Raw genomic sequence first — 20,915 nt, 5'->3', positions numbered from 1 at the left:
CAGTACTTGGGAAACTGAGGCAGGAGGATTACCGTGAGTTTGAGGACAGCTTGGGCTACATAGTTTAAGGCCAGCTTGAGCTATATAGTGAGACTTGATCTCAGAAAGAACTCAAACAATCAGCACCCCCATATAAAGACCCAATTCAAAAATGGGCATCTGAAATAAACAGACATTTCTCAGACAAAGAAGTAAAAGCAGCAAGTAAATATATGAAAAAATGTTCCACATCACTGTTCATTTGAGAGATGCAGATGAAAACAACACTGTGATTCCACCTCACCCCACAAAGAATGGTTGCTATCAAGAAATCAAACAACAGCAAATGTTGGCGGGGTTGTGGGGAGAAAGGAACCCTTCTCTATTATTGGTGGGAGAGCAGACTGGTGCAACCACTATGGAAATCAATATGGAGATACCTCAAAGAGCTGGGACTAGAGGTTCCATTTGACCCAGCCATCCTTCTGCTGGGTATCTTTCCAAAAGAATTAAAAGAATCGTATCACAGATGTATGTGCACCTGTGTTCATAGCGGCACAGTTTGTAACAGCTAAAACTTGGAAAGAGCCCATTTGCCCATCAGTTGGAAACTGGATAAAGAAAATGTGGTTTTTCTATAAAATGGAATATTACTCAGCCATAAAGAATGAGAAATTAGATTGATTCATAGGAAAATGGATACATATTGAGGATATACTCCTAAGTGAAATAAATAAGTCACACATGCGTAAATACCGAATAGTTTCTCTGGTGTGAATAAACTATAGTAGTGCACAAGTTCCCAATGATAAAATGGACAATGTGAAATAGGAAGTAAGGGGCTAAAGGTGTAGGGAACGTGGGAAGGGTAGGGGAAAGCTAATAAGGGAAAAGAAAAAAATATGAGAAAACGAGGAAATGGAAATGAAGTGTTTGTAAAAGGGGAGGGAGGAGGGGTGAAGGGGAGGGCAGGGACAAGGGGAAAAAATGAGAACCGAGACCTGTCATGTAAAGGTACAAGATCCCAATAATGAATGTAACTTTACTGTATACCTAAAATGTACCAATAAACTCAATGAGGAAAAAACAAAACAAAACAAAACAAAGTTGGAAAAATAGAATTCATTATAAATATGCTTACTGGCTAATAGTAGTAATGTGTGGATAGGGTAGTAGCAATTGTGGAGTTGTGTTTTATTGACATTCCTTCTGAAACAGCCACAAGTTATTTTGAGCTGGTTATGTGTAGGGAAAGATGAGTGTAGGGAAATAGGAAAATGTTTTGCTACAAATAATTATCTGTATTAATTAAAAATAAAGCCAATTGTGCTTTTCAACTATACCAGAGCATGCATGAATTTTTCTTGTTTGAGAAGGATCCATAGGACTCAACTCTGGGTTCTTGAATTACTTGGAATGTTACACTTCTTTTCCTCTTTGCTTCGCCTTGTTTCTGTTGTGATCAAGCGACTCTGGATGACTCGACTATCTTTAGGGTGCTTCAGATGATGACCACTGTGCACACTGTGGAATAGTGTAAGTGCTTTGTTCTGGATATGACTTAGGCATCGAAGTTCAGAAATAAAACAAAAGTTTAACATTGGTAGGTTTTCGGTAAAAAGACTGAGGAAATTAAATACTAAGAATCTAATTTTTCTTAACAAAGCATTGTAGAAGTGTCCAGAAAAGGAAAGGCATAAAGAGACAGTTTGTGTTTCCAAGTGTGAAAATTTATGTTTTATAAAAACGATGTAGTGGCAGTGTTATCTAGTATCTTGTTTTATTTATCTTAAATGATACATGTCGAAGTCGTCTTAAAGTAGGAAAGCATATCAGTGCCTTAGCTGTATGGAAACTGCTAGCCTTCCATGCCTTTCTTTTCTTCCAGTCGTTTGGGTTGTGTGACTTAACTGTAAGCATGTTTTCCTCTGTTGCCTGTTGGAGGGAGTGGGGCACAGGTTCACCCTCACTTTCAGTACACTTTAATGTCCCTTTTCTTTGACAGGTCACTGATCCAGAGCGGCCGCTTTCATTTGGTGTTACATTGGGAGAGCTTAGTCTACTGGTAATGTTGCCTTAGTTAAGATTTTGGTGGAACCTATACAGTATTACTCTGAAACCATAAGCTAAATTGCCTAAAATCAGCTATCTCTACAAATAGCTTATATGCTTTTTGCAGATATTCTTCCTCCAGTTTTGTAGAAATTGAACATTTTTAGTGATGCTGTTACTACATTCTGTCATTATTTTATTTCTTACCACAAGTATATCTAAATATCAGTTTCAAATTAATTAAAAATGTTAAATTTTAAAATTTAAATATATAAGTATATCTAAATATCAGGCAATCTGAAAGGAATAAAACTTGAATTTTAAACATATGCAAAAAATGGGACGGGAAATATATGTAGAGTTTAGTGCTCATGCTTGATACAGGTAAATGGATTTTCTAAATAGCTTGTACATGTGTATATGTTTATGTGCATCCATTACATTGGGAGGTATATAATATAATTGATTTGATTAGTTATTTTATTTGGAGGATACTCCTCACCCTTTGTGCTGGGGATTTAACCCTGGTCCTTGTGCATGCTAGGCAAGCACAGAGCTACATCTCCAGTCCTTTTGATTAGTTATTTATAATTTGGTTTGTTTCTTTGTTAAAGAACAGAGTTTTGATTACAGGCTGGGTTTTTTTTTTTTTTTTTTTTTTTTTTTTCTGTTTAGAGCAACCAAGTGGTAGGAAACATTGGTAGGGGGCATGGAAATGAAAAATAGCTACAGGCTGGGCATGGTGGCACACGCCTGTAATCCCAGCATTTGGGAGACTCAGGTAGGAGGATCACGGTGAGTTCGAGACCAGGCTGGGCTACATAGTGAATTCCAGATCAGTCTCAACTACATAGTGAGACCCTGTCTCAAAAAACAAAACAAAACAAAAAAAAAAGAAAAATAGCTACAGTAGGGTTTTCTATAGAGATAAATATATATGGTATATACATTTAATGTTAAGGGCAGTGAACAATAAATTATACTGGGGAATGTTTGCATTATGGTTGCCTCTATTGAGAGTTCCTTGGGGAGAAGATGAAGAAATGTGGACTGGTGGTTACTGGCAGAGAAACAGACATACTTATGGAGAAATAATGATATATATGTATATGGAGTTGAAGAACGAAGCAGCAGCAATGAAGAAGAGAGCTGGAGAAACCAAGCAAAGGGAATTGGAAAGTAGAGTATGTACACAGGCTTTATGTGTAAGCCTGTTTCCAAAATATATTTGAAGTAACTTTTGATAAAAGTATACACGAACACATTTCAAGAGATTAGAATCCAAATTCTGAAGGGCAGAGAGATGATTGTCTCAGAAAATTCAGACCAACTTTGAGCTCCAAATAGACCACAAAAAAATACAAAAGAATCATGTACTTCATATGCCGGTAAGAGGTGTACTACACTGTAAGAAAGTGTAGTTTCCTACCTGTATCACTCTCTTCCCTTGGTCTGCTCGGGGGTTCTACTTAAGTTGGAATGTACTTATTTGACATATTACCTTGTCTTTTTCATTTTCATTCTCTTTTTACTTTCCTTGTGGAATTTATCGTTCTTCTCCCCTTTCCCATCTCTGTTATAACAACAACATTCAGTTATAATCTAACCTTTAAATCTATTCTTTCCACCTCTGATCAGGTTCTCGTTGTGCTGAGAAACCTTCTCCCCCTCCGCAGCATCCTTTTCTTTTCTTACCTCAGTCGACCTCTTCTAAATCTTCACCACCCCACCAAAGCATTTAAATACGTTCATGCCTCCTCTGTACAACACCTTTAAAAAGCCTCTCCTTAATGTCTTCATTCCCTCTCATTCCCTGAATGTACTGCCTTTCCTTCTCTTTTTTCCAGCCAGACTTCTCGAGAGTTTTCTACTTGTGCTCCCCTACAGTCCCTAGCTCCCACTTGCTCCCCCATGTTCTTGTTCTTAGCAAGTTCATCAGTAATGTCCTGGCGGTTAAATAGGCTTAGGATGTGTCATTGTTGGCCATGCCATCCTTCAGGGAACATAGCCTTGCTGTTATTTCCATACTCCAGTTCTGGTTTACATTCTATGGTACAGTAATTACTATTTTTAAAAAAGCATATGTGTACCTTATTCAGTAGAGTACAGGCTGGCCCTCTGTTTCTGTTTATACCCAGTTCTTACTACCATTCACTTATTAGTGCGGTAATTTTCTAAATGAATGAACTCAAGTTGTATTTTTTCACTGTTCCTTTGATTTTGTCATACAGATATGTAAAGAATCAAGTAACATTAGCCAACAGTAGCTAGATGTCTTTTCATCATATATTCTTTTGTTCCTACTGGCAGATAATACAGATATACATATCACATTTCACATTTATTTTCCTATTTCTTTTAGACTGCAAATGAGCATTGGACTCCGTGCATATTAAATGAAGCAGAAAAAATTATATACAAGGTATTGTGTTAATGTTATTAGAGTAAAAATTTTTTGTTAGTTTCCTAGGTGTAAGCACTTAATGTATTTTCCTCAAGAAACAGTGGAACAGAATTTCTGTTGGTGTGAATTGAAATTCCAAGGTCTAGTACTGGCTGTGCTTCTTACTTTGTCACTCTGAGGTTTAGGCTCTTCACCTTTCAAGTGAAGAAACAGGATGAAATATTTTCCAGATCATATTTTTTGAAGCATTAGGTGATAGAGATATTATTAGGGTTTGTAGAAAAAATATTCTTTGGTCAATTAAGGCTACTAATTTAAGTAGCAAGATCTCTCTGAACAGGTGTGTTTCGTTTCATTGTGTGTTACAGGACTCCATGATACCTTAGATATGCTAATAAATGTAGTGAAACTCCTACAGAAATTTTACTTAGTATTAGCCTTCTTCACCTTGTTGGTCATAGGATGCTGTCCTGCCACCCTTCCCTCCTTTTTCCTGAAAAATGGTATTAGCATTGTTATCTGCTGGAGGGATCATTTCTTCTGTATCTACCAAGACATTTGCTGGATCTGGTAAATGCTAAATTCCCATTCAGTTTGATAATTGAATAAATGAATCTCCTGGAAATTGTATTCCTAGGCATACAATTTAGCAAATGCTAAACTTAATAATAGAGTCTGTGTGTATATTTTCCTTTAGATTTTCATTAATTTATTTACTTTAAAAGTTTAAAATGGCAGTTGGGTAATCTTGGAGTAGTGAACATGAGACTAATCTTTTACCATAGTATAGTTTTAATCATTCCTGTTTTTTCATTGCTTGACCTCTTCCTTTTTCTTTTTTAGCTTATACGACTTGATAGTCTCAGTGCTTACTGGAATGTAAATTGCCGCCTGTCCTACCAGGGGTCCCGGGAACAGATCTTGGTAATTTCAGAAGAGCTAGCTCCATGTTTTATGACAGAGGTCCTTAATGAGTAGTCCTTCATTTAACTTGTATGTCACTAAATTTGAAGTGTGAAAAGCAGTTTTTGAAATTTGTACATTTTCGAAACACTTTTTGATTTGAATATCTTTGTGAAATTCACTTGACAGTGCCATCAAAACCTATGAAACTTAAACCTTCATGTCTGGTGTTTTGTACTCATTTTGATGGGATCTTCTTAGTATTTTATTTGAGAATGATCATGAGTATTGTAAAGAAAAACAATACCTTTCAGTTGCAATGTATGTATCTTTGCAAAGATTTTAAGCATTTGTGATGATGATTGCCTGACTAGTGGGAGGTTAATTGAACTTGATATATCGAGTATTTTTAATTTTAGCCATTTTAGTGGTTTATAGCAGTATTATCATTTTGGTTTTAGTTTATATTTCCCTGTGGACTCGAGATGTTTGGACATCTTTTCATGCATTTATTTTCCCTATGGAATTTGTGTGTGCTGATGTGCTAATTTATATTCTAATGTGCTGAGGCAGTCTTAGTCATGTTTATTTACTTTAAGGAGAAAGGAAGAACAGTTGAATTTTCTGAATTGGATAAATTTTAAAATTCTGTCTCTTAATTTCTTAGAAAGATACTGTGATACAATTTATCATTTATGTTTTTTGTTAGTATACTGTTTCATAATATAATGTATTTAAAATTCTTTAAAAAGACAGAAAAATAAAAAAGTGAATTATGGATTGGGAGAAAATATTTGTATGACATATTCAACAAAAGATCTATACGTAAAATAGGTAAAGAGTTCTTGTATCTTAATAAACTATCCATCAAGAAAATAGGGAAGAAATTTGAACAAACATATCACCAAAGAAATTCCCTAGGGCAAACATACATGTGAAAAGGTGTGCAAACATCTTGAATCTGTAGGAAAATAGAAACTAAAACAAAAATGAGATATTCTGTAACACACTGAAATTCTCATACATAGCTGGTGAGAATGCCAAATTTGTAAAAATCATTGTAAAATACTCTTGCAATTTCTTATAACCAATATTAAACTGAGCATTTGTCCTAAGTATTTATCCAGGAGAACTGAGAATTATATCCACTTAAACACTTAAGACAGATGTTCAGGGTAGCTTTCCTTCTAAGACTGCAAACTGTAAACAGCCCAAATGTCTATCAGTAGGTGAATAGATAAACAAATTGTGTCACATCCAATTAAAGGGGAAGAATTACTAATACAATAATATGGATCACTGTTAAAATAATTATGATGACTGAAAAAAGCCAGACCACCCTTCTAAAAAAAGCACACAGAATGCAAATAATCTATAGAACAAAAAGTAAATCCCGTGGTTGCCTGGAAGTCAGTGACAGGGAGGGGTTAGGGCTTATAAAAGGACAAAAAGAAACTTGGGATGATGGGTATATTCATTACCTGTACTACGGTGATAATTTCATGAATATACTCACATGTCAGAAGCATCAGATTGGACACTTGAAATATGTGGTAGTGCAGGGCCAGAGATTTAACTCTGTGGTACTGTGCCTGCCTTGCAAGTGCAAAGTCCTGAGTTTGATCCCAGGTACCAAAAAAAATTCAACCACAAAAGAAATGTGTACTGTATTGTGCTATATATATATATATATATATATCAATTAAACTGTAGAAAAATTAAAATAAAACAAGAGGATCTGTAACAAAGTGAAAAAAAAAATGACCTAATGTGACTCAGGAGTTTTATTTCTGGGTAAACATCCAAAAATGACTGAAAGCAGAAATCAAGTAGATATTTGTACATCAGTGTTCATAGCAGCAAATAATTCACTTCTGACTAGAAGTTTGTAGAAGTGTATGTATATGTGGGTTTCTTTTGAAGTCAGAGAGAAGAAGGGCATGATGGCACATGCTTATAATCCCAGCACTCGACTAAGGCAGGAGGGTCATTTGAGCGTGAGGCCAGCCTGGGACTACATAGTGAGCTTAGGATCAGGCTGAAGGACAGTGACACCTGGTTTCCAAAAAAAAGTGTTTGCAGATATTTAGTATTTTAAAAAATTATCTGCTTCTATATCTTTAGTATGCCAAAGAAGTATACCTGTAAATGATAGTCTGTGTATTTTTTCTATGGACTAAAAGTTACAAAGAGAGGAATAAAAATATTGATGTATGAATCAAGTTTTTTTTTGTGTGTGTATATGCCTGAATGTGCTTGCAGTTTTTGTTTTATTCTCATAAAATTTAAATGTTTCTTTAGGATCAACTGAAAAATGAAATACTTACAAGTAGAAAGAAACCCCCAAACCATCAATACAGTAAGTACTAATAAGTTTACTTCATGTTATAGGAAGAAACTTGGAATGGAATATTTTTCTAAACTTCTCTGATGAAGTTACTTGGACAAAAAGAGCACACTAATAATATACCTTCGTTTCACTGATTGTGAACACATTTGCTTGGAAGTAGATCATAGAGCCTCCCTGCTGGAGAAGCAGGGAGGAGGGCTGTAAAGCTGAATGTTCCTTGTAGCCAACCTCCTTTGGCCTCCATATTTTCTTTGTACCTTGTTACATTCATTTTGGGATTTAGGTTTTCTTTTTCTTTCTTTTTTAAATAACCAAATATATGAGATCTTGGTATTAGCACTCTTCCTCTATGCTGCTATTACTCTCTTAAGGTAAACCAGTTGCTCTTGACATTAATAAAGTGAGCTTTTCTATTTTTTCACTGCCTCACTTTATTTTTAAAATAGATCACTAAGAAAGCTGTCTATCCCATGTTTTCTCCATTTCAGTTTTATTCTAAAGAAGCTATTGGTTTTCTTTTACTTAGTGCATCACTGTATAATTGTCCTCAGCTTTTGTATTTGTGTTCTTTAATATCTTGCATTACTCTGGTTTACTTCTGTTCTTTTTCTGTTGGTGGCTTCTTGGCACTTTGTATTACACTCATAGTCTCCTCTGCTTAATTACGGTAGGTAGGTGGTGGAACCACTTAGCTAAGTCTCCAGCCCTAATTACGATAGTTTTCAAGTGCTACCTGTTTGTGAAAGCCTTTAATTTTATTGATGAATGAACAATTGCAGAAACACTAGAACTTCATTCTTAGTGCTTTTCCATTTATAAATAACTTATAGATAAGTTAAAATTTTGTATAATTCTATGCAAATTATAAAGTATCATAACTTATATAGTTAAAATAATACAGTTAAAATTTATCACCTTGCTTTCCCTGTCATCTTTCCTAATACACATATTTTCTCAGCCTCAAAATTATATTATTTACTTTATTGTAAGATAACATGTTATGATCATTTTAAAAATCAAACTGCTGATCATGTTTTAGGATTAGTTTTATGATTCTGTTCCTAAATTGTAGCAAGGATTAAATAAGAAAAAATAATTATAATCTGTTTCCTTTTTGTTAGCATTTTAATGAATCATAAAATTATCAAATGTACAAGGAAAGAGAAACCTAATTTTATACAGACTGAATAGTTAAAGGTGGATTTTGTTTTGTACATTTCTTAACTAGAAGTATAGGACTCCAGTCTGATTATTGGCAGTATGGGGATAAATAGTTACTTTATATACTTTTGGTAGTGATTTTGTTTTGCGTATTTTTGATCACTTTACTTTCAGAGTAATAGTGTTCTCATAATTATTTACGTTGTTCATATGTAAGAACATAGAAACATACCTTATGTCTTCCCACATGATGTCAGTTTTCCAGCCAATATCAGCCTCTGCAAAACTCTTCATGAATCCTTATGCAGAAGCAGAACTCAAAACACCCAAACTAGATTGGAACATAGAAGTGCAGAATATTGCCATTGAGCTGACCAAGCCTCAGGTAAGATGCCAGGGGAAATTTGTATCTTTGGTTAGCTTTGAATCTTAGCCATTTTTGTCTTTTTGGATCATTTGTGAAGTCTGATGGTTCTTTTCATTCGTTATATGGAGATTTGACTTTTCAAGTAACCTTTTTTTTTTCTTGAAAGACAATAAATTTCAAATTTAACAGTTTTTTTTCATTTCATCAGATCCACACAGAGTTGATTTTAAATGATGGAGAATCTTATCAAACTATAGAGAATAGTATTATTTCCATTTAATGAATGATTTTTGGTGGGGAATTTTAATGTGTTTTTTTCTTCCTTAGTTTTTAGCAGTAGATCTTCATACTAAATATTGTTTATTTTTTAAAACAGCAATCTTGGCAGCTTTTCTTCCCCCCATTTGTTTCTCAAGAGTAAGTTGTAGGCCCAGTTTGAGTTGTAGATCTGGAGACTTGGATGTGAAAGGTGGACAGGAGATTTTAGTTCAGTGCTGTCTAGTTACTGTAAGTTATTTTTGTAATGTTAGATTTTCTTGTAGCTACATAGCAAGGTGAAAAGATGAAGTTAACCTTATAACCTATTTTATTTAACCTAATATTTCTGAAATCTTATCATTTCACCATGTAGTCAAAATAAAAATTATATTGAAATATCTTACATTTTTTTTCCTCCCACTTCACTCTTTGAAATATGGAATATATTTTTACTTAAAATACATTGAAGTTTAGACTAAACACAAGTGTGGATATAGGTGACTCTTTGAATTGCTATAAGAAAATCAGCAAGGAGGAAGCTGAACTTGCCCTTTTCTCTGTCTTGCCTGCATTCATGTTAGCTCTGTATATCCGGCCATTTGAGGTGTTTACCAGGTTCGCAGAGTTGCTGTAGTGATGGTAAGATAGGTGGTTAAATAGTTTTATCCCATTTAGTTACACAGTGATTTCCTGGGTCAGGAAAGTTAACTCAGGTTGCTGCTAGTGAAGTTATGATCCAGAAGAAATAATTGCATGTCGCGAGCCGGTGACGCAGAGCACTGTCTTAGGTGGTCAAACCTGAAAGAGCATTGGGCGGAGATGGGGCAGGGAGAGAAAGAAGGACGCCAAGACAGGAGTCTGATCAAGGCGACGTTTATTGCAGGCAAGCATCAGACTTTTAAAGCAAAAAACCACAAACCTAAGAGGAGGGGACATGATAATACCATAACAATCTTATCTAACCTAAAACAAGCATTAGGAAACTTCTACAGAGTCAGGACGTCATAAAACACCAGATGACTCAAAAAACTCGAAGGTTGTTAAGTTTGAGAAACTTCAGAGCAGCACAAAATTTCTTAGCAAGATAAGAAGAAATAGGCATAAACGTAAACTATCATGGGTAATAGTAACCTTGGCAATTATAAAGGCTGGGTAACAAAGATAAGGAACTACAGTCTTAGGAAACAGAAACTTAGTCACTAAAACAGAAACTTAACTCTAAAATGGTTCCACTTAGCTTAGGATGGCAGCATTCCTGCCAGCTCTCAGGCCAGCGCCCAATAATTGCATATAGCTTTACAAGTAAACTAATTCAGAAATAAGTGGAAATAGGTAGTTTAAAATAGGAATAAGTAATTCAAGGAGGTTGGAGTCTTATTAGAGTGAAAAATACAATGAAATTTGATTTTTATTGAAAATGTGTACAATATAATAAGCCTAATTTTGTTTTTGTTTTGTTTTAATAGTACTTAAGTATGATTGACCTTTTGGAGTCAGTGGATTATATGGTTAGAAATGCCCCTTATAGGAAATATAAACCTAATTTACCACTTCGCATCAGTTGTAGACAATGGTAAGTTTTAGCTTGCTTGTTTTGTTTTATGAGAAACATATAAGATCATATAGTTAGGGACTGTCAGAATTAAGAGAACTTTAAGCCATGTAGTGCATCCACTTAAAAAAAAATAGATAAGAACCCCCCCACACACACCCAAGGAGGGAGATCTTTTATATGGCTATACTTTTTCTCATGAGCATATCCTTTTGTGTTCTTGAACCTACAGTTCCAAATTTTTAACTTAGTGTTTAATATTTTCAGCATTTTAGAAAACACATTGCTCAGTCTCCTGCATGGACTTAATGTTATAACTATACTGGAATACAGTCATGTTTCACTTCACAGTGAGGATAACGTCCCAGAAATACATCTGTAGATGGTTTTGTCCTGTTCTGACTGAGTTTACTGAACTAGGACAGCTGTGAAGGCAAGGGGATATGTAGTCGTATGGGACCGCCGTGGCATATGTGACCCATTGGGTACCAAAGAGTTGTTTTGCTTTGGCATACCTTCTTTTGGAGGCTTTTCTTATTTTCTTGTTTTTAAGCCAGAGAATTGTAATGCAGCCTTGCTGTGTTACAGTGGAACTTTTACTGGAAAGTATATAACACTGTAGAATCTAAAAGTCAAAGCTGTTTTCCTTAAATGTTCTGTGCAGGTAATGCATTAAAAAGTTTTGATTTTTCAGGTGGAAATATGCAATTGATTCTGTTCTTGAAGTTCATATAAGAAGATGTACACAGATGTGGTCATGGTGCAACATAAAGAAACATAGAGAGTTACTCAAGAGTTATAAAATTGCTTACAAAAATAAACTAACTCAGACTAAAGTCTCAGAAGAAATACAGAAACAAATTCAGGTATACTTTGTTCACGGTGGGGAGAGCTCTTAATTGTCTGATCATCGTATAATGTTTATTCTTCATTTATTTGAATGAAAATATAATTTTAGAACAGAACTCATCTCATCTTGTGATTGGATTTTATGGGAAATTTAAGAGTGTTTTTTTCCAATTTCTTTTCTTTAAAAATCTTTTCTCTCTCTCCTAATAGATAAAATAAGGTTACTGCAACCTCTTTTGGTAAATGTTTCTAGTTTTTGAAATAATATTTTAAAAAATCAGTACCAGCCACATTTGTATATTTATTAGTTAGCTATATTACATTTTTTTTTTTTTAAGTAAAAGCCCTATATTTATGTGGTCATGGCTCTTTAAAAAAAAAGAATTTAAGGTATTACTGGGGATGTAGCTTAGTGACACACCACCTGTCTTGCAAGCTTGAGGTTCTAAGTTTGATCCCTGGTACAGGGGAAATAAAAAAGTTTAAGATACTCTGTTTTAAAAAACAGCTTTTAGTCTTGGGGAAAGGGGATTATTTACTCTCTTATAAAAGATAAAAAATACACACTGAATATATAATTTACTTAATGTCATATGATCTAGGTTATAGAACTTATTCTGCTGCTGATTAATAATATGAAAAATGTGTTGAATAACAATCACCAGTATAATGTATTAGAATCAGCATAGGTATTAAAGTCAGATGGATTTGAGCTCTGGACTGAGTTTCTCAGGTCTGCTCTTCTCAGTTAGAACATGGAAACAATATGTGTCTGACAGGGCGGTGAGAATTGCATGATATAATGCATAAAGCACCTGAACAGAGGCCGCCCAGCAGATGTTAAATTCTTCCTCCATACTTTATATGCATTCTCAGACTCAGTTTCTCCTATAGCTGCTTACTGACTTGAGGAGTTTTATATGCTTCAGTTTTGTGTATTTTACAATAGTGCCTTTAGTACAGTAGCTAGCTATAAAATAATATGGAAGGGGAGAAAATAAGAAGTAAGAATAATACCTAAAGCAATTCCTCTTCTAAAATATTCTTGTTGCTGTGTACTTGTATAACTGTCTTTGATTTTACAGAAAAATTCTTAGTTTCTTATGGTATTCATTAGGCTATGCCTTCATAGAAAACTTATTTCTTATTGTAGTAGAATGTGTTCCAATTTGATCATATCACAAGTATTGGTAATGGACTAGATAAGCCTAGAAATCTTAGAAGAAAAAAATTAATGATTATTTCATTTATTTACAAGTGTCTTTTTGTTTTGTAGGACTTGGAGAAGACTTTAGATGTTTTTAACATAATTTTAGCAAGGCAACAAGCACAAGTTGAGGTAATCATTTTTATTAGTTCATTGGATATGTTCACCATGTTTATACAGCTTTTGAAACCTAGGATCAAGAAATGTAAGTTTTATGGGAGGTTATTCAGATTTATCCAAATGAGAATATAGATTAGGTTTTCATTAATTAATTTAGTATCAGAAGGAAATAAACTGGAGTTCTAGAAAAAAGCTACTAACACTAAGGGCAAAAATCTTTGAACATTTATAACTCTAAATTTGAAATACTTGGAAAAGAACACAAATAGAAATCAGCCATCATCTTAGCAACTTAGAATGCTTTTGTTAACATTTTTATGTATAGGGTGCCAATTTTTATTTCATGCTTATAAATCTACTTTTTTAATCCCCCATTAAAAAAACACTTTTTGTTTCTGTTTTTTCACCCTTTTCTTATATTTTTCTCTTTCTCCCTCTTTCACTTTCCTTCTTTACAAAATTGATATCAGTATGTTTATAATTGTTCATAATTGCTTATTCATTCTAACTTGTGTGCCTTGTTCCATGTAATTTCTATGATTCTATTGAATTTTTTTTGGTAATAAGTTTTAGACAGTACAACTTACTATGGAAGAGTTAGGACATACAGATCAACAACAGAGAAACACATCTCACAGGCTCATCTTACTAGAGGTCACTACTGTTAACACTTTTCTGTACATTCTTTTTGTCTTCTTGGAGTTGTAAATTCTCTATACCCATACCTATTTTAAAAATAAGATTAAATCATAAACAGCTTTTCATTTATTTAGCAAGTGCTCATAGTGTTTTGGTTTTTCTAGCCTTATGATGAAGAGTGTGGGCCTGAGAATCAGAGGATCTGGATAATCCTGGTTTGCTATCTACTAATTGTGTGATTTTAGGCTGTTTAATTTCTCTTTGCCTCATTTTTGAAAATGGGATTAATTATCATTACCTACATTATTGGGTTGTTGTGAGGAGTACAGATAATCCTTGTAAGGCAATTAGATTACTGGGTGCCTGGCATGTAGTAATCACTAAGTGGATTTTTTTCCTTCATCATTATTTGAATTAGCATGCAGAAATGAACAAAACAGACATAACTTTTTAATTACATCCTAGTAGGAGAGAAGGATAATAAGCAAATACATACACGAAGCAAGTAGGAATGGAGGTAGACAGTGTTGTGGCAAGGCAGTTTTGATAGACATTGATGTTTTAAATTGGGTGGTTAGAGAAAAATCCCCCTTGGAGTCATTTCAGCAAAGAGCAGATGAAGGTGAGGAAGTCAATCAGAAAGATGTCTGAGCGGAAGGTTTAACCCATCAGAAAGTTAATTAAGATCTTAATGTTTGCACTCATCTGTGACTTATATTAAAAGTCTAACATTTTCTCCATGCTTAGTCTTTATAATTCACTAACCGAACCTGTTCTTTCTACTATAGAATTATTTCTTCACTATTATTTTAGACTATTTTATGTTCTAAGTGGGAAAACTATTGAAATTTACTTCTTCAAGGAATGAGAACGTACCATCTAAATTATTGCCTTTATTCTCTTTGTTGCTGTTTTCTGCTTTTTGGTTCATCTGATAAGTGGGCAAAGAGAAGGAGTAACAGAGATACAAATGAGGAATTTGTTGAAAGAGGCTGATGTGAGATTCAAATGGTGGCTTTGTCTATAGCCCTCCTGTCCTGCCATATCCATGGTTAGCAAGCCAGAAATGAACGTGAATTCTGAAATAATGATTGCTTTGAACTAATACATTTTGGGTGTGAAAGCATCTTCCCTTCGTGGAACTCTTCCCTTTATAAATCTCCAGTTCTAGTGGCCTTAAGAATTTCTGAATCACAATACTCAGAAAAATTTTACTTGAAACCAGCTATATTGCTGATAAATGTAGTCTCATCGAGATGCTTTACATAGGTATAGCAAGTAAATTCAGAGGGGGGCCGTGTTAACCAAATCATATTGTGAGCATCATTTAAGAAGGAAATGGCTTTTCTGCCAGTTGTAGTCTAATACAGAGTTAAGTGTAGTAGATTCTTGAAAATGAAGAAAGCATTTATTTTTTAATTAATTTTTTAATTTTAATTTTTTAGGTAATTCGATCTGGGCAGAAATTAAGGAAAAAATCTACTGACACAGGGGAGAAACGGGGAGGCTGGTTTAGTGGGTTTTGGGGTAAGAAGGAATCTAAGAAAAAAGATGAAGAATCATTGATTCCTGAAAGTAAGTTCCAAGTCCAGTAATTTATTGTACATTTATGAGAAAAAATTGTGTGAATTCTTAGTTTAATTGAGTTTTATTTTAAAATACTTTTATTTTTATTTTTTTAATTGAGTTTATTGGTACATTTTAGGTATACAGTACAGTTACATTCATTATTGGGATCTTGTATCTTTACATGACAGGTCTTGGTTCTCATTTTTTCCCCTTGTCCCTTCCCTCCCTTCATCCCCTCCCCTCCTCTCCATTTACAAACACTTTAAAAATACTTTTATTTTGAAATAAAATCGGCTCAGTATACTAATTATATTAGCAAATTTTTTTTTTTTTTTTTTTGGTACCCGGGAATTGAACTCTGGTCCTTGTGCTTGCAAGGCAGGCCACAAAACCACTGAGCTAAATCCCCAGCCCCCAAGCAAATATTTAGATAAGTACATTTATTTTAAGTAAAACTTGAAAAATTGTATAAAATTTAAAATGTTCAAATTTAGATATTTCAACAGTTAGTACTTCTTATTGTTAAATTATACAGGAATATTTAGTGATATGTTTCACTGTAGTTGTAAAATTCTTAGGGAATTTAAAAATCCTTTTGAGAACAGAATTTCATTTGTTCTTACTCTTTGGTTTGTTTTAGTCAAAGTAGAATATTAGAGGAAATTACCTGGCTGATTAGCTTTCTCATTTGTGTCTCTTGATTTTAGGACATTTGGTTTGACTTTTTGAAGAAATGAATGTTTTAAATTATTGTCTTTTCCTGTAGCTATTGATGACCTTATGACCCCAGAGGAGAAAGATAAACTCTTCACTGCCATTGGTTATAGCGAGAGCACCCATAACTTGACTTTGCCCAAGCAGGTAATTAATATAGGCAGCTTAAGAGGTATTTTGATTCATTTCACTGTATTATCTTAAATTGAATTAAACAAGTTACTAGCTTTTTAACTATTGGAAATACATTATTATTCGTTTCGACTTTACTCTTCAGTTGTTAAATCCTTCCAGTCTGGCCTTAGCAATTCAAATTTTCTCTTCAACTTTAGATTTATATGGTTTAGTGAATACAAGAATAATCTGGTAAGTACTTATTATAGTTTAAATTGAATCTTTGAAACATTTTAAATTATGAAATACAGCTCACGTACCATTGAAAGGAACCAAAATGTCCTGCTAATTTGATTGATCAGAAAAGAAACAAGTACATAATTAGTCTCAGGGTCAAGATTTAGAATATTGTAAAACCCTGTACATCTTCCCTTCTTGCTTTTGAAAGAAAATTGATAACCTTTTTTTTTAAATAGTAATAATTTTTTAATATTTTGTTTTTTACTACAGTCACTGATTTTATTTTGTATACTTTTCTCTTCTGTAAAGGGAATTATAAAATATTTGTTCATGTTTGGCTTTATTGTTGTGAGCCCCATCCTTCTGTTGAGAGCCTCATCCTTTTGTTGCACTGGATGTATTTTGTTCATTTTGTTGCTCTGTAGGATCATTTGAAAAAAACACCGCACATTACTTATTTGAGCTTCTGTTGATGAACATTTGGGTTGTTCTATTTTTTTTGGTACCGGGGATCGAACTCGGGTCCTTGTGCTCGCAAGGCAGGCCACCGAACGGCTGAGCTAAATCCCCTATTTTTTTTGATTATTATGAATAATGCTGATGTAAACTTCCTACAAGTATCCATATAGTGTGTATATCTAAGATTTCCTGTGCAGTATCTCCGTAGGAGTAAAATTGCTGGGACATAGGATATGAGTATATGTTATATAGTAGTCTTTTAAATAGTTTTGCAATATGGAAAGCATTTCTAGCTGCATTTTTGAGGATTTTGCATCTTCACCAACACATAGCATTGGTCTTTTAAATTTTAGCCATTGTAAATGTTAGCTATGCGGTACTGTTTCATTAAGATCTAATTTGTTTTTTTGGACAAGGTGTCCCTGTGTAGCCCAGATTGGCCTTGAAATTGTTACTTTCCTCCCTTAGTTCCTGAGTGTTGAAATTGTAGGCATGCACCACCGTGACTGGTTTGATATTTTTAAAAGGACATTTTGGCTATTCTAGATCATTTGCCCTTACATATGCTATTTAGAATCATCAGTGTTTAAAAGTATGTGCTATCGTTTTGTTGTACTACATATGTGGGTTATTTGGGGGAGAATGTGATGTCTGGAAATGGGATGTTCCAGACACTTAATTTTCTCTTTGATCATCCATGTCCTATTACTTACTTTCTGCCCAAGAGTGCCTGTTACTACATATTACTTTTTTTTAATGCTTGCCAGCTGATAATTAGTTTTACTAAAAAATACCTATCACTAAGTAGATATACCTATTTTTTCTTTTCTCTTGAATTTTTTTTTTCTGTGTGTAGAAGTACAGCTTGTTAATTCTTTTTGGAGGTTTTGAGACTATAACTCTAGGATTGTGTGGCCAACATTGTTTCTCTTGTATTGTCAGCTGTGTTACTGTATCACTTTGAAGGTAATTTCCAAATACTTCTTCCAACAATTTTTGTTGTTGTTGTTGTTTTTGAGACATGGTTAGTTATTTATGTAGCCCATGCTGGCCTTGAACTCTGTGTGATCTTCCTGCCTCTGCCTTGTGAGTGCTGGGATTACAGGTGTGCACTGCTATGCCTGGCTTCCAATCATTTTTTTAAAAAGATAATCTTTTTAATTTAGGTTTTTGGTAGTTTTACTGTTAAATACTTGGATTTGCATTTTTGTACATATTGTTTGAATTTATTAGGCCATCTTGAATCACTACAGATTTTTTTTCTCTTTTCCTTTTGCGATTTCTAATATTCTTAGTTGGGTCATTTCATATCTCATTTCTCTTCTATATTTCCAAGTTCTTAATTTATTTTTCATTTGAATAATTTCCTCTAATTCTCTCTTGAGCTGATTGTTTATTACTGTTAAACTCATTCATTGTTTATCATTTTTTCTGTTTTTTAGTTCTTGATTTTCTGTTTAGTTGTTTTCTTATTTTAAAAAATAGCTTTGAAATTCTTACTATCATACTCAGTTTTGTCTCTCAGCTCTTTCAATGTAGTAAGCATCGTAGTGTACATCTTTACTTCCTTTGGGTGCAAAATTTGATGTCTAGAGCCCCTGTAAATGTTTATACTTTCTACCATTTTTGCTGGGTTTGTTTGAACATATTCTGGATCTTGCTAGTGTTTTTGTATGTGTGTCTGGTATATTAGATGTTGATTTTGCAAATGATAGATATTTTTATGTTTTAGAAATGTAGGGAAATAGTATATTCCTGTAAGAGTTAGACTCTTCATTTCAGAGAGAACTTGTGTTTCTTCCTGGTTTATGTAGCACTAACATGTAGGATTACCTCAGTCTTTTTTGAGGGATTGATGAGATTTGATGGTGTGCTGTAGATCCTGGGAGTCTGCCTACTTCCTGTTCACCTTTGGCCCTGGGCTGTATCCCTTCAGGATCCTAGCCAAAGTGGGGGAGTCTCATCAGCACCATTGCTCTTTGCTGGGACCTGGTTTCCTGTTTGGATCCTGCTAGTCTAGCTTCACAGGCTCTCAGCTCCTTGTTGTTTTCAGATGCCTCTGGATGAATCACATCCTCAGGTTCCAGGGTCATCTTCTGGTGGTTCTCTGCCCTACCTCCAGTCATGATTCAGCAACCATTGAGCTAAAATTCTATTTTTAGCATCTTTTTAACTTCCTGCAGGCATCAGGTGGATGTTTGTTATTGTTATGATTTTTTTTTTCCTCAGTCACAAGAAGTCTTGTTATATGTCATTGTTACTACCTTTAAAACTTAAGTAAATGACCTTTGGATCATTTGTAAATATCCTATTTGAGGGTAAATTTCATTGGCTATTCTGGTGTTCCTCATTTGTAGTAAATGTGTGGATGCCAGAATCTCCTGCTAGATCTCTTTATATTCATTACATTTATTTGAGAAGAAACTCTTAAAGGTTATGTAAACTTTAACGATCTTCATTCATTTTTTTTCTTTAGTATGTTGCCCATATAATGACTCTGAAGTTAGTAAGCACCTCTATTGTAATCAGAGAAAACAAAAATGTCCCAGAAATACTGAAAATCCAGGTAATTGGCCTGGGCACCCAATTATCTCAGCGACCAGGAGCACAAGCACTTAAGTAAGTTTTTAAAAACTTATTTCAGTTTTTATTTCTAGTAATGATTATAGGCCTAAAAATGTGAAGTGTTATTCAGCACAAAAAAGATTAGTAATAGTTGTTTTAAAATTTATTTTCTTTATGTATGCCATACATACCTATTTTGGTATATTGTACAACTATATAGGGAGTTCATCAATTATTCTACTATTCCTCCTTTTCTTCACAAATATTTATTGGATGCCATAGGCTCTACATACCATGAAAGCTATGCATAGGCACAGTGAATTTTTTTTTTTTTCAAGAAGGGTAAACTGTTGTTGACAAGATGCACAGGAAGTTATAATTTGGGAACTGTGTAACATATGGTTCAAAGTGAGATGGTGCTATAAAATGAAGTACCTCCTAGTTACTGCTGTGCAGGCTCCATTGTGGAAGAGGCTCACTGAGCCTGAGAAGGCTTAGGCTGGCAGACAGGAAAGGGCGCAAAGAGAAGCTGGGAAGAGGTAGAAAGCGGTGAGGGTGGCATGGGAATAGGCAGATGAATTCCTCCATTTTGCATGAGTTTTTATTCATAAAACAGTGATCAGAACTGCTGTAGTTCTCCAGGGTTGGCTAAACTGAACTTTTCCTGTGGATGATGAATTAATAAAAACAGCCACAGCAGTAAAAGTGGCAGCAGCAAAGACTGTTGATGTGGTTGAATGAAAGCCAGGAAAAGGAAGGTGAATTCCACTTCTGGATCGTGGGCTGGGCCCTGGTTCTCAGAAGACTCTTATAAGGAAGGGTTATGTTTCAGCCCATTAAATTACAAAAGGTTGTATGACTTTCTCTTTCTTCCTTGGATTGCAGGGTAGAAGCAAAGTTAGAACACTGGTATATAACAGGTCTGAGACAGCAAGATATTATTCCATCTCTTGTGGCTTCAATTGGCGACACTGCTTCATCCTTGCTTAAAATTGAGTTTGAAACCAATCCAGAGAACAGCCCTGCTGACCAGATGCTGATCGTCCAGTCCCAGCCCGTGGAGGTCATCTATGATGCGGTAGGTGCAGGGAGGGTGGGCTCCTTGATAAAGCTGTCCTGCATTTAGTGTTTGCTTATTTCTCCTCCCTTACACTTTACATTCACTAGCAAGCACATTTCTGAAGTTCTTTCTTATTTCAAAAGTAGTACATGTTTTAGCAGTCAATTCTTGTTGTCATTCAGGACATGAAGGATAGCCAGACAGCAGGAATGTAGTTTTGCCGAGGAGTAGAGGGCTGAAGCTCTCACAGGCAAATAGCAGCCAACTTTCACCAACCTCGGTTTTTATTAGATACATGCATAATACTTCCATGAGAATAAACAGTTCCTTACAGATTATCTCTAGCAAAGCAT

General features: G+C 34.5%; 1 protein-coding gene across 1 annotated transcript in view; it reads left to right on the top strand.

Moving 5' to 3' along the window:
- The window catches only part of Vps13c (vacuolar protein sorting 13 homolog C), a gene marked incomplete at its 5' end in the record, with an annotated part of 141,251 nt that overhangs the window by 20,161 nt on the left and 100,175 nt on the right, over nt 1-20,915 (top strand). Inside the window, 12 exons of the mRNA XM_033756248.1 lie at nt 1,985-2,044; nt 4,394-4,453; nt 5,279-5,359; nt 7,640-7,697; nt 9,107-9,234; nt 10,941-11,047; nt 11,721-11,892; nt 13,152-13,214; nt 15,287-15,416; nt 16,177-16,271; nt 19,414-19,556; nt 20,388-20,580. Coding sequence (XP_033612139.1) covers nt 1,985-2,044; nt 4,394-4,453; nt 5,279-5,359; nt 7,640-7,697; nt 9,107-9,234; nt 10,941-11,047; nt 11,721-11,892; nt 13,152-13,214; nt 15,287-15,416; nt 16,177-16,271; nt 19,414-19,556; nt 20,388-20,580 — 1,290 coding nt within the window. The remainder of the gene's footprint in view (nt 1-1,984; nt 2,045-4,393; nt 4,454-5,278; nt 5,360-7,639; nt 7,698-9,106; nt 9,235-10,940; nt 11,048-11,720; nt 11,893-13,151; nt 13,215-15,286; nt 15,417-16,176; nt 16,272-19,413; nt 19,557-20,387; nt 20,581-20,915) is intronic.

This window comes from Fukomys damarensis, unplaced genomic scaffold (genome assembly GCF_012274545.1).
Source record: "Fukomys damarensis isolate Sample0158 unplaced genomic scaffold, DMR_v1.0_HiC HiC_scaffold_25, whole genome shotgun sequence".
Classification (NCBI taxonomy): domain Eukaryota; kingdom Metazoa; phylum Chordata; class Mammalia; order Rodentia; family Bathyergidae; genus Fukomys; species Fukomys damarensis.
Note: the sequence above shows the minus strand (reverse complement) of the source record. Positions and strands in the feature narration are given on the sequence as shown.